Source organism: Erpetoichthys calabaricus, chromosome 4 (assembly GCF_900747795.2).
Source record: "Erpetoichthys calabaricus chromosome 4, fErpCal1.3, whole genome shotgun sequence".
Taxonomy (NCBI): Eukaryota; Metazoa; Chordata; class Cladistia; order Polypteriformes; family Polypteridae; genus Erpetoichthys; species Erpetoichthys calabaricus.
This window is the reverse complement of record NC_041397.2, coordinates 264,083,411-264,096,620: the sequence shown is the minus strand read 5'-3', so window position 1 is coordinate 264,096,620 and position 13,210 is coordinate 264,083,411. Positions and strand designations below refer to the sequence as shown.

The 13,210-nt window shown below is 41.3% G+C and overlaps 1 protein-coding gene across 3 annotated transcripts in view; it reads right to left on the bottom strand.

Annotated features, from left to right (window-relative positions):
• LOC114650841 (immunoglobulin superfamily member 3-like) overlaps positions 1-13,210 on the bottom strand; it is a 92,995-nt gene that overhangs the window by 3,827 nt on the left and 75,958 nt on the right. For all 3 annotated transcript variants that reach the window (XM_051926057.1, XM_028800731.2, XM_028800730.2), the window contains 3 exons: positions 9,189-9,578; positions 7,501-7,872; positions 6,758-7,156 (listed from right to left, as the gene is read on the bottom strand). In XM_051926057.1, the coding sequence (XP_051782017.1) occupies positions 6,758-7,156; positions 7,501-7,872; positions 9,189-9,578 (1,161 nt within the window). The remainder of the gene's footprint in view (positions 1-6,757; positions 7,157-7,500; positions 7,873-9,188; positions 9,579-13,210) is intronic.

Genomic DNA, 13,210 nt, shown 5'->3' with positions numbered 1-13,210 from the left:
AAATAAATTATTTTGCCATTAACAGTTACTTTTCTTTCCAAATCAAGATACAAAACACAAAACAATTCCATTGAAAGTGGAGCAGTGACCCACTAACTATATGTCTCACATTCACACACTTAGTCTATTGGGGGGTATTGTGCTGACAGCCATCTGGATTACAAGTAACCAGGGTGCAGTTTGCACAGTTGATTTTTTCAAAGAATTATATTTAAAACATAATGCAAAATGCAATAAAATTTCACCATTCATTGACATGATTAAAACTGAAAGCATTTCTTGATAACAAGAAAAAGCAACATTTAGAAATACCGTATTTACGCGTGTACCACACACACATTTTTTCCCGAAAATTAGCATTAGAAAATCAGGTGAGTGTCATACACAAGGAAATTTTTTTCTGTAATGTTTACTTCTTCTGCTTGGGCTCGCTCGTGCGCTCTCTCGCTCTCTTTCGCTTATTCGCTCCCGTGCGTGCACGCTCTCTCTCTCTCTCTCGCTTGCTCTTTCGTCATGCAACAAAAACAGAAGTGCATATCGCGGAAAACATGCCCTAAACGCTTCCTATACAATCACAACACACGTCGTACACGGGGCAAATTTTTTTCACTATTTTCTTTGTAAAAATTAGGGTGCGCATCTTACACGAGGGCTCGTGGTACACAAGTAAATACGGTAGTTGCCTCAAAGAGCACAGAGTAGGTTCTATCTTGTGTTCCATTACATTTAAATACACAAGACCTGTTGTTAAATCTGATTACAACAGCAGCCTAGAATTTCCTTTAACAGCCATGAGTAAAAAATGAAAAAGAACCCAGTTATTAGATCAGAATCAGATCTGTTTCTTCTTGGCGTAACAGAGTGGTCAATCAGTGTGTTTAAACACATAACCGGATTAAGATGAATAACCCGTTTAAGGCAGAGACCTGGTTTCGTAAACATCCATATTTGAGACCGTGTTGCCAGGTTTAGCATTGTGCCAACGTACGTGCTCAGACTACAAAACCTTGGTTTACATGGTCACATAATCAGGTTATTCATAAAGAAATCTACTCCTGTTGACCAGGTTTCTCAGAGGCAAATAACACAAATTCTCTAACCAGAATAAGTGTTTACATGGCATTTTAGAAACCACGTTTCTTTGTATAACAGGATAATTCATATGCATGCAAACACACCTAATGTTTCCTTGGATGCTCTATGCCTTCTCTACAGGACAAACGTATACTACTTTCAAAGAGAGAAGGAGAACAAAGGGAAGCAAAGCAAAGAGGAGCAACATACACTTATTTTTCTGCTTCAAAAATAAACCTAAGAAAAAGAATTCCTTAAAAAAAGTCAGGGAACCCACAGAGGCAATGAAGTCTTCTGTTTTTTAAAATAAGCTTATGGTATTGCCATATGACTGTTCAATGCTGATTTAGCTCAAAACAAAAGACATTTCTCTGCAGAGGACAAGAGAGTTGTTGCAATGCAGCTGCAAAATCATTGAGAGGAAAACTCTTGGCTGTTGTTTGTGTGCATGGACCAAAGAGCTGTTTAGAGTATTCAGCCTTGTTAGATATGATGGGTGAGGGGCTTGAAAGTTGCCCGCCAGCTGACCCAGTAGGTCTACTGGGTGACTTCACTCTACTGGGTGACTTCAATGCTCATGTTGAAAATGATGGAGATACCTTGAAGGGTGTGATTGGGAGAAACAGCCTGCCAAATTTGAACCAGAATGGTGTGTTTTTTTTTTTTTTGATTTTTGTGCTAGTCATGAATTGTCCATCATAAACACCATAATCGAATACAATATTGCTTGTAAGTGCATGTGATACTAGAGCACCCACGATGATGATAGACTTTATATTTGTGTCATCCGGCCCAAGATCATATGTTTTGGACACTTGGTTGAAGAGAGGAGAGGCAGAGCTATCAACTGATCACCACTTGACAGTGAGCTGGATTGGAATGAACGGTTTAGGCCAGATAGAAACGTGAAGCCTAGAAAAGCAGTTAGGGTATCCTGGGAACAACTGGCTGAGGCATCCTTTCTTGAAAAAGTTTAACTTCTGCCATGGAAAGAACTTCTCCCATGTGCTAAGTGAGGTCAGGGATGTTGAGTCCAAATTAACCCCGTTCAAAAACCCAGTTGAGGAATCAGCTGCTAAAAGCTATGCTCATAATGAGGTCAGGGCATTTCAAAGATACAACCCTAGGACCCGATGATGGATAACAGTGGTGATGGAAGCAGTCAAACTAAAGAAGGTAGCCTTTAGAGAAGTGCTCTTAGTGGGATCTCCTGAGGTACTGACAGAGTAAAAGTACTGTTGCAGAAGTGGTTGTAGATGCAAAAGCTCAAGCATGGGAGGAGTCTGAAGAGGCCATGGAGAAAGACTATCAGATGGAGGAGTCTGAAGAGGCCATGGAGAAAGACTATCAGATGGAGGAGTCTGAAGAGGCCATGGAGAAAGACTATCAGATAGGTTCGAGGTAGTCCTGGCAAACTGTTTGATGCTTCAGGAGAGGAAGGCGTGACCTTGTTTAGATTGTGCAAAAAAGGGGTGGGGAAGTGCTGACTTCTTCAAAGGAAGTGGTTGAGTGGTGAAAGGAACTCTTTGGAACTCCTTAACCCTTCCTATCGTGATGCAGCATTGGATAAGTCCAGTGGGAAGGAATCCCATCACTGTTGGTGAAGTCAATATGGTGGTCCAAGATCTCTGTAGTTATAAGGCTGTTGGGTGGTTGAAATAGCATGGAAGGAGGGTAAAGCACCCTTGGAATGGCAGACTGGTATGGTGGTACCCATATTTAACAAAGGGTACCAGCGGTTATGTTCTAACTACAGATGGATCACACTCCTCAGCCTCCCAGATAAGGTGCAAGAGTACTGGAAGGAAGAATCCGCTGAGAATGGTTGAGCCAAAGATACAGGAAGCAAATGTGGATTTCGTCCTGGCCGTAGAAAAGTAGACCAGCTCTTCACCCTGGCACGGTTTGGAGGATGCATGGGAAAATTATAATTCAGTCTACATGTATGTGACCATGTCCTTTGACATATGTTGTGGGGAGGTGCTTTAGTAATATGGGGTGTCACTATGAGTGTCAAACTCTTGTTATGGCCGTGTCTTGTCACCACTCCTAATTGTGGTTTTCAGGATGTCAATACACATGCAAAAACATATGCACAATATTTTATGATTTTGAGAGTATAATCCATATTGATTACATTACTCAAAAAGGTCACATAACTAGTCAATATTATACTGATTTGCTTCAACATTTGCAGTAGTCAAGCGAGGAGAAATGCACAAGGAAAGCTGTCAGCTTTCCTCCTCCTGTTTCATTTCTGCTAAACCATGGATTCAAAGGTATGTCTGGCCCTTTGAGACACACACACTTGTTCCAAACTCTGAAGACCCATCTCCATGGGATGTGTTATGCCAATAATGAAAATATCAAGTCAGCTACAGAGGAGGATTATTATAAACCAGAAGGAAATGGTTTTATTTAAGTTACAGTGATTGATGTTTCTTTAAACTGGTCAGGCTAAATACATTTTTAGTCACTCCCTCATACTGTATGTAGCTGAAAAACTTGCAGGAACTCAAAAAAAACTATCAAGTGGGAATGGTCTAAAATCACAATGGAATATTTACAGGTGCTTATTTAATATTTTCTTTAAGGAACTCAAGCTGTACCAGAAGCCAAGTGTAGTCATACCTAGTACTAGATTGGTGCACCTAATAAATGTCTGCTTAGTCTGAAAACTGTTTCTAGGAGCTTGGTGGCATCTAATGTAACTTTTATATACACATATGGAGGTAAATTGTTAAACCAAATGAAATACTCCGAATTGCAACTATGTGTTCTGATTGCTTTTCCTGAAATGCAGCTATACCACATGCACTTCAGAATAAGTAATCCACCTGAAGCTAAGCATGTTTATGCCCGACCAGCATTGGGATGGGAGACCATCTAGGAAAAAGCTTGAGCTGATGCTGGAAAATGTGTTAGTGAGGCCATCTGGGCTCTTATCCGGTGGTCTGTGTGTGGATCCCAATGCAACAAGTATAGTGATAAGGAAATTGTGCCGCAGTGTCCTTCAAATAGGATGTGAAACTAAAGTCCTGACTCTCTGTGGTCATAAAAGATCCCAGGAAATCTATCAAAAAGAGTAGTATATCCTAACTACAGGGTCACTGGGGTCTGCTGGAGCCAATCCCAGGGCACAAGGCAGGAAACAAACCCCAGGCAAGGCGCCAGCCTACCGCAGGGTGTGTATACACACACACTAGAGACAATTTAGGATCGCCAATTCACCTAACCTGCATGTCTTTGGATGGAAACCGGAGCAAACCCACACAGACACAGGGAGAACATGCAAACTCCACGCAGGGAGGACCTAGGAAGCAAACCCGGGTCTCCTAACTGCAAGGCAACAGCACTACCACTGCGCCACCGTGCCACCCATAATGAACTTTTGCTTCACACAAATATTCCTTATCCTGATTCACACAAGTTTCAACATTATAGTCTATTTCCCAAAATACAGTGTGTGTGTTAGGAAGTTACCTCCAAAGGCTACTGAACTGATTGCTATTTTGTGTTTCTACCCTTGGTTCATTTTTGCTGACATGTGCCCTTGAAACTCAGAGGTCTGTTAAAAAAGTGCATTCTGCTGCAGATGGAATGAAAGTGAACCTGTTTTCTGGAGTTATTATTAAGTCTCCTATGAACCACAATATTTACTTATAAGAAATGTAAAAACAATCTGGTTGTACTGCTGAAATGCATTTCATTCTAATAAACAGTAAACATTTACAAAAAATGGATGAGTAATGAATCTTTAGTATTCCGTTTACTCAAAATGCAAGTGGAATATTCTTCCAGTTTATGATGCATTTAACAGGTAATGTATTTTTAATTTAAGAAAGCTAGACCAAAATGTATAGTCACATTCAACTGGTCTATGGTGTAGAGAGAATGCAGTTTTTACTGTTAAAGATATTTGTAAATACTTGAACTTTTACCTAGTCTTCATGAAATCATGGAGAAAAAAACATTTTCTTTTCAAAACAAACAAAATTCTACTTTGTCATTAATGTGAAAAAAGCACACCCAATGACTGAAGCTAACCATTGACTTTCTGAAACACATTTATCCAAGAAAGGGTCACAGAAGCCAAAGCTGACCAGAGTAGCCACAGATACAAGGCAGGGTCAGTCCGGAATGGGATGTCAGTGTTTCTTCCATGACAGGATACGTATGACACACATCTGGCCAAGTTAGAAATGACAAATAAACAAGCAAACACAAACATCTTTGGGAGATAAGAAGAAAATTGAAATATCTTGTAGAAATCCACATGAACATTACAAAAAAAGCCAATTTCTCTGGCTGGAAATTGAATCTAGTTGTGACACAGCAGTGCTAATCACTGCACACCTTATTATACATCCATCCATCCATCCATTTTCCAACCCGCTGAATCCGAACACAGGGTCACGGGGGTCTGCTGGAGCCAAGCCCAGCCAACACAGGGCACAAGTTTGTCTAATAATCAGCACCACTCTGTGAAAAAGTGTCTTTAGCATACTTTGATTTAAGTAACATGCAAAATATTCTAAAGTAAATGTTTAAGTTTTGTAAATTGTCCCGAGGAAAAAAACAAATTCAAATTCTGGATTTGTCAAACGTACCTTTTCGGCCTGAACAATATAAAAATGTTGGATTCAAGCCTGAATTTTAACTTTGGTATTTAATTCTTCAGGCAAATGGAAATGTTTTTTTTAACATGCAACTCCAACATGTTGCCAGCTGGAAGATCCCAGCATGTTACTTTGGGCACTTTCAAAATATTCAGGAGCCTCTCACTTCCAGGTTTTGGATTGAATCCAGCTTGAATCTTCTGAATTAATACAAAACAATATTGTCCTTTATTACTGTTGAATGGTTGTTTTCCTTAATGAGTAATAGAGAGATCTTTTAAACTGGGCATTAAGTGTTGCCACAAAGCCACTTGCTTAAGTGAGGACCCAGCTGACAACATCTGATTTTACACAAGGATCACTACTCTAATCATGTGCACGTTTTCTTGCACAGCATTTAACCACCTTCGTAAATCAGATGATGGAACTAACAGCAAGACAGCAGCATAGTGGCACAGACGTTAACTACTACTTTATTAACTCCAGCATTCAGGGTTTAAATCTCATTTGAGATACTGTATGAGTGATGTTTGCATATCGGCCGCGTGTTATTGTGGTTTCCCCCACTGGTACTCCAGTTTCGTCCTACATTCCAAAGACTTGCAGGTTGGCTCTATTAGTGTTGCTCAACTGGTATGGTTTAGTGGTTGATGGTATCTCTTACTGGAGCGTATCCTGTGATGGATTAAACCAAATCTTATACTGGGAGAGGCTCAGGAATTCTGTGATTCTGTATTGGAGTATGTGGGTTAGGAAACTGAAAGGATGCATAAATCAATGATAGAAGCATTTGCATAAAAGCATAATAATTGCCGTTTTACTTTCATTGCAAAATGCATAAAGACAAAGTAGAATTTTTGCTGTTTTTCAAAAGCTGTCTACAGTTTAGCCTTACAGGACCACATTAAAATCCTACAAATTAAAAATGTATAAAAACCTTTCACACCACACTCTATTTATAGTTAATTCTAATTCACTTGCTCAGCACTATTAGCTCAAATGTTAATGTGGATTTCTATTCATAGTCAAGTATGGTAAAACACAGAGAAAAGTAAGATTCTTACCAGCAGAAGAAACTGTAACATCTGTTTTTGTTGATTTTTGGTCCAATAAATACCATTCACGATTGCCATCTTGTAACCACTCTTCAACTACACAGTAGTGCATTCCAGTATCATTGACATCTGCCTGCATTATACTCAGAATGTATAAATCTTTGGAAGCTCTTTTGATTTGGTACTTGAATGGTGGTGAAGATAGCTCTACCGCATGTAACATGTTCTCCCGGTCTGTCTTTAAAATGGTTGCATTCATTAATCCATTTGTCACCTGGCTGAAATACCAGGATACTGCAAATTGTGAGCTGTCAAAAGTGCGCGTGTTGATCTTACATTTGATCTCAATATCAGCCCCTGGTGCAGCTTTAAGTGAAGGAGGCATACTGACGACAGAGAGCTTGCTGGCTGAAACATATAAAAGTGAGGCTCCTGCTTTAAAAATATTCATACAAACAATTAGCAAGTCGACCACATTTTTGAAGCTATAGTCTCTGCAAATGCCTTACGTAAGAAGTAATTTTTTTATTTAAAAAACTACATGCATTTTATATGCTTAGGTTCAGAAACAATTTAACTCTTTCATGATTTAGCTAGAAAAGCTGAAATAATCTTATAAAAAGATATGGGAACAACATTTGCACAATGCTTTACTTTCAAAATTCAAGCATGAACAGCAGTTTAAGAAAGATGCATGTCCATTCAAACAGAAAATGAATAAGAAAGAAAAAAACATGAGAAACGTCACATACCTGGCTTATTTACATCTACCTTCATCTGGTTGGAACTTTTTTGGGCCCTCTTGATTCCTGCTATCCAGGCTTCTATATGACACTGATATTTTCCACTTTCACTTGCGCTTACCATTGCAATACTTAGTTTAGAAATCCCCTCAGCGTTCTCTACTTTGGTCCGAGTTTGAAAGTGTTTTCCGATTTCACTCCATTTAACATTTCCATTATAGTTTATGCTCACTATAGTCTCTTCTGTTAATTCGTTGGGTTGGAACGTCCATGTAACTGACAATGGAACTCTCGGGCCTTTTGTTGTGCAAATAAAACTGATGTTTCCATTCTCCTGGACTGACACTATGCGACTTTTCAAAGACAGACTTAGGCTTGTTGCTAAAAAGCAAAGATAAATATGGAAACTGTTAGTAAATAGTGTAAATAAATAAAAGCACAATTTTTAATCAATGATTTCAATGTGCATATAATGATTAAAGAATAACTCTGGTTGAGATTTGAGTAAATGGTCCAATATAAACGTCTGCTGGAGGCGGGGGTGGTAGTGATATATACTTCAGGCAGGTAATGCGACACTGAAATTATAAACCATAGGGACCCATTTACACTTCAGCATTTTTCTAGTATTTTAGCACTAGACCAGAATTTTCCAAAAACCACCTAAAAAGTTATTTCCCATTACTTTCAATGGTAACTTTTCACACCTAAGCATTTTAGCAGGAACAGCGTATTGAAACTAAAAAAAGAAAAGAAAAAAAGAAAAATAAATGATGCTGTTATCCTGCATGTGTGTTCTCCGGTCATCTAGTGATAGCTATTGATGGAGAGATCAAGTACGCATGACCATGGAATCACAGACAAGAATTTAATAAAAGTTATAAATATTAAAGGTCAGTGGAGATGTTTTAATATAGGCAGAGTAGCATTCCTTCCTTACAGTGTCAGCTATATGGGGTTTACATGTTTATTTATGTATTGATTGCTATTAGTGAGCGTGTTTCATTGAATAGTATTGCCCATTTTAGCACTGAATACTGGAAATGTGTCTGTAATACTTTTCATTTAGGAAAATACATTTAGAAGAAAAAAATACTAAAATTTAAAAATAAATTGATGCAAGCAAGACATTAGGGATACATTGTATCAAGCAGATATAATTACTATAAATGCTGACAGTCACATTTGAAAAGTATTAATTCTAGCATAATACAGGATATTCAGAGTGAGTGCTGGGTAATGGATAATTTAAAATTTCAAAGAGTGATTAACATCCATGTTTCTGATTAAATGCTTAACACCCAGCATTAATGAATCTATATCCCTTTTAAAGATGAACACCAATTTTCTCTCTGTATATAGTCGCCTTTTCACACCCTTAGCTCACAGTTTCAACATTCAAGTTAGGGGCCAAATTTTGCATTTGACCTGAAATCTAGAGAGTAACTAACATATTAATGTTTAATTGTCTACGCCACGGTATGGTGCAAGATATGTCAAATGCCAGAATGTTCTACTCGGGTACATGATCAAGAGGCACAGAAATGATTATGAAGTGCATCTTTTGTAATACTGACACCATAGTCCCATTTTAGTAAAAGGCACATGGTTAGACAAACAGCAAAAGTACATAAATACCCCGGACTTTAGGGAATAATAATCATCATGATCCCCGATATCATTTAAAATCGACTTACCCAGTGACGTTATTGCAACCCTAACTTCTTTGGATTTCCGCTCTCCTTGCTTCCATTTCTCAGCAGCATCAGGGACCCACTGGGTTAAAGTGCACATGTACTTGCCCTCATCTGAAGGCAGTGAGTTAGAAACTTGAAGCATGAAGGATTCCTGGCTTGCTCTATAAGCTTTTATGTCACCACTCTGAAAGCGTTTCTTGTATTTTTCACCTAGTTCCACCATGCCACTCTGAGAAATACTGAGGATGTCTCTCACTTCATTGTTGTTTGTTTTCAAGATCCAGCTTACTGAGAGTTGGTCATCAGTACCAGTGACATTGCAAGAAATATAAACTGTGTCTCCTTCGGTGATAGTTAAATCAGATGAAATAGCAATGTTGAGCTGACTCTCTGTGAAGAAATAAATAAGGAAATGAATGACAAGTTGACTACCTTTAGAACTGAACACTGTGCTCAAGGTTCTCATTTACACATTTTCAACTTACAGTAGATCTACCACATTATTTTAAAAGTAAATAGACATTTCAGCAACACCATGCTTAATTCTACTGCCTTACAGATTAAGAGAGCGGGGTTCCAGGTCCCGTCAGTGTTGACTCTTTGTGTCTGTGTATAGTTTTCCTCACATGCTGTGGCTTTCCTTTCAAATCATATGGACTGCATTTTAGGTTAACTGATTTTAAATTGGTGACTTTAAATAGTCCTTCGTAAGGCTATTAACTGTAAATGTGCCCTGTAAGTGATTAATCCCATGTCCAGGGCTGTTTCTTGCCTGGCCACTAAAAAACTAGATAAACAGGGTTTGGAAATAGATGAAACATAAGTAGATGGGAATATGCTGGAATCTAAATTGAGCGGGTATGAGTGAGCCTTTTCTGTGTCCCAGTATGTTTTTTTTTAATATCTAGGTTTGGTTTCTGCTATGTGCCTGCACTGCTTGTTGGATACCCTGCTGGTTTCTTCAATTCTGCAATGGGTTATGAAAAGAGATGAAACAAAGGAAGCAGAAAAGCACTGCACAGGGGATTAAGTGAACAATTAGAGCTTGACATCAGACTACAATTCTATGGCTTAAAATATTTTATGCTGGGATGACAGTTACATTTACCTGAGTTTCTTCCAACTAACAGCCTAAAGACATACTGTCAAGGTGGACTAGAATTTATGAACCGTCCCAGTTTGAGTGTATATAGTGAACTATTAACTGTCATATAGTAATTTCTACTGAACTAGTCTCTAACTAACCATTTGGGCTTATGGATGGACAGCATAGAAAATCAAAATTACAGCTCAAGCAGTATAAATTGAGCTCAATTATCCATCCATCCATCCATCCATTGTCTCCCGCTTATCCGAGGTCGGGTCGCGGGGGCAGCAGCTTGAGCAGAGATGCCCAGACTTCCCTCTCCCCGGCCACTTCTTCTAGCTCTTCCGGGAGAATCCCAAGGCGTTCCCAGGCCAGTCGAGAGACATAGTCCCTCCAACGTGTCCTGGGTCTTCCCTGGGGCCTCCTCCCGGTTGGACGTGCCCGGAACACCTCACCAGGGAGGCGTCCAGGAGGCATCCTGATCAGATGCCCGAGCCACCTCATCTTACTCCTCTCGATGCGGAGGAGCAGCGGCTCTACTCTGAGCCCCTCCCGGATGACTGAGCTTCTCACCCTATCTTTAAGGGAAAGCCCAGACACCCTGCGGAGGAAACTCATTTCAGCCGCTTGTATTCGCGATCTCGTTCTTTCGGTCACTACCCATAGTTCATGACCATAGGTGAGGGTAGGAACATAGATCGACTGGTAAATTGAGAGCTTCGCCTTGCGGCTCAGCTCCTTTTTCACCACGACAGACCGATGCAGCGCCCGCATTACTGTGGATGCCGCACCGATCCGCCTGTCGATCTCACGCTCCATTCTTCCCTCACTCGTGAACAAGACCCCGAGATACTTGAACTCCTCCACTTGAGGCAGGATCTCGCTACCAACCCTGAGAGGGCACTCCACCCTTTTCCGGCTGAGGACCATGGTCTCGGATTTGGAGGTGCTGATTCTCATCCCATTCCGCTTCACACTCGGCTGCAAACCGATCCAGAGAGAGCTGAAGATCACGGCCTGATGAAGCAAACAGGACAACATCATCTGCAAAAAGCAGTGACCCAATCTGAGCCCACCAAACCGGACCCCCTCAATGCCCTGGCTGCGCCTAGAAATTCTGTCCATAAAAGTTATGAACAGAATCGGTGACAAAGGGCAGCCCTGGCGGAGTCCAACTCTCACTGGAAACGGGTTCGACTTACTGCCGGCAATGCGGACCAAGCTCTGGCACCGATCGTACAGGGACCGAACAGCCCTTATCAGGGGGGCCGGTACCCCCATACTCTCAGAGTACCCCCCCACAGGATTCCCCGAGGGACACGGTCGAATGCCTTTTCCAAGTCCACAAAACACATGTAGACTGGTTGGGCAAACTCCCATGCACCCTCCAGGACCCTGCTAAGGGTATAGAGCTGGTCCACTGTTCCGCGACCAGGACGAAAACCACACTGTTCCTCCTGAATCCGAGGCTCGACTATCCGACGGACCCTCCTCTCCAGGACCCCTGCACAGACTTTTCCAGGGAGGCTGAGGAGTGTGATCCCTCTGTAGTTGGAACACACCCCTCCGATCCCCCTTCTTAAAGAGGGGGATCACCACCCCCGGTCTGCCAATCCAGAGGCACTGTCCCTGATGTCCATGCGATGTTGCAGAGGCGTGTCAACCAAGACAGTCCTACAACATCCAGAGCCTTGAGGAACTCCGGGCGTATCTCATCCACCCCCCGGGGCCCTGCCACCAAGGAGTTTTTTTGACCACCTCGGTGACCTCAGTCCCAGAGATGGGGGAGCCCACCTCTGAGTCCCCAGGCTCTGCTTCCTCATTGGAAGGCATGTTAATGGGATTGAGGAGGTCTTCGAAGTACTCCCCCCCACCGACCCACAACGTCCCGAGTCGAGGTCAGCAGCGCACCATCCCCACCATATACAGTGTTGACACTGCACTGCTTCCCCTTCCTGAGACGCCGGATGGTGGACCAGAATCTCCTCGAAGCCGTCCGAAAGTCGTTCTCCATGGCCTCCCCAAACTCCTCCCACGCCCGAGTTTTTGCCTCAGCAACCACCAAAGCCGCATTCCGCTTGGCCTGCCGGTACCTATCAGCTGCCCTCCAGGGTCCCACAGGACAAAAGGGTCCTGTAGGGCTCCTTCTTCAGCTTGACGGCATCCTTCACCACCGGTGTCCACCAACGGGTTCGGGGATTGCCGCCACGACAGGCACCGACCACCTTACGGCCACAGCTCGGTCAGCCGCCTCAACAATAGAGCTCAATGAAAGAAACCTAATTAAACCTATCCTTCATTGGCCCTTGTCTGGGAAATGTTCACCTCTTCAGAAGCAGCAAATAAATGAGCAGCATATATTTCACCGAATGAGTACTGATCATATGGCAATTACACCCATCATTCAATTAAGTAATTCCTTCAGGTTAACAGCGGATGAAGTGGAGACAACTACTTTTAACTTAAAAAAGTCACAATTAAACATGATAATAGGGGAAATTCAACAAACGTCAATGTGATCTTGTTGAGTGCACGCTTGAAGGACTTCAATTTTAGTTTCGCTCTCTTGGTTTAATTTCTCCTAGGTGTGCATTGGCTTAACTGTCCACTTTAAACTGGCCTAGTTTAAGTGAGGGTGCTCAGTGATGGGCTGGACGCCCACCCAGGGTTGGAATCTACCTGGGATTCTGTGACTATATTCATGAGAATACTCATGAAGTTGTACTAAATAAGAAAGTAAAAAATAAATTATTTTTAATTTACTCACAGATGAGTCTGTTTTTATCTTGAGCTTTATTGCTTATATTGGTCTATTAATTAGTCCTCATATGATTTCATTAAGGCATGCTTTTTCTGCTTTAGTAAATTTGGAAAATAAAAATAATATCTCACTGAGGCTACCAAAAATTAGTTTTTCATTATCTCTAGCAAGTTT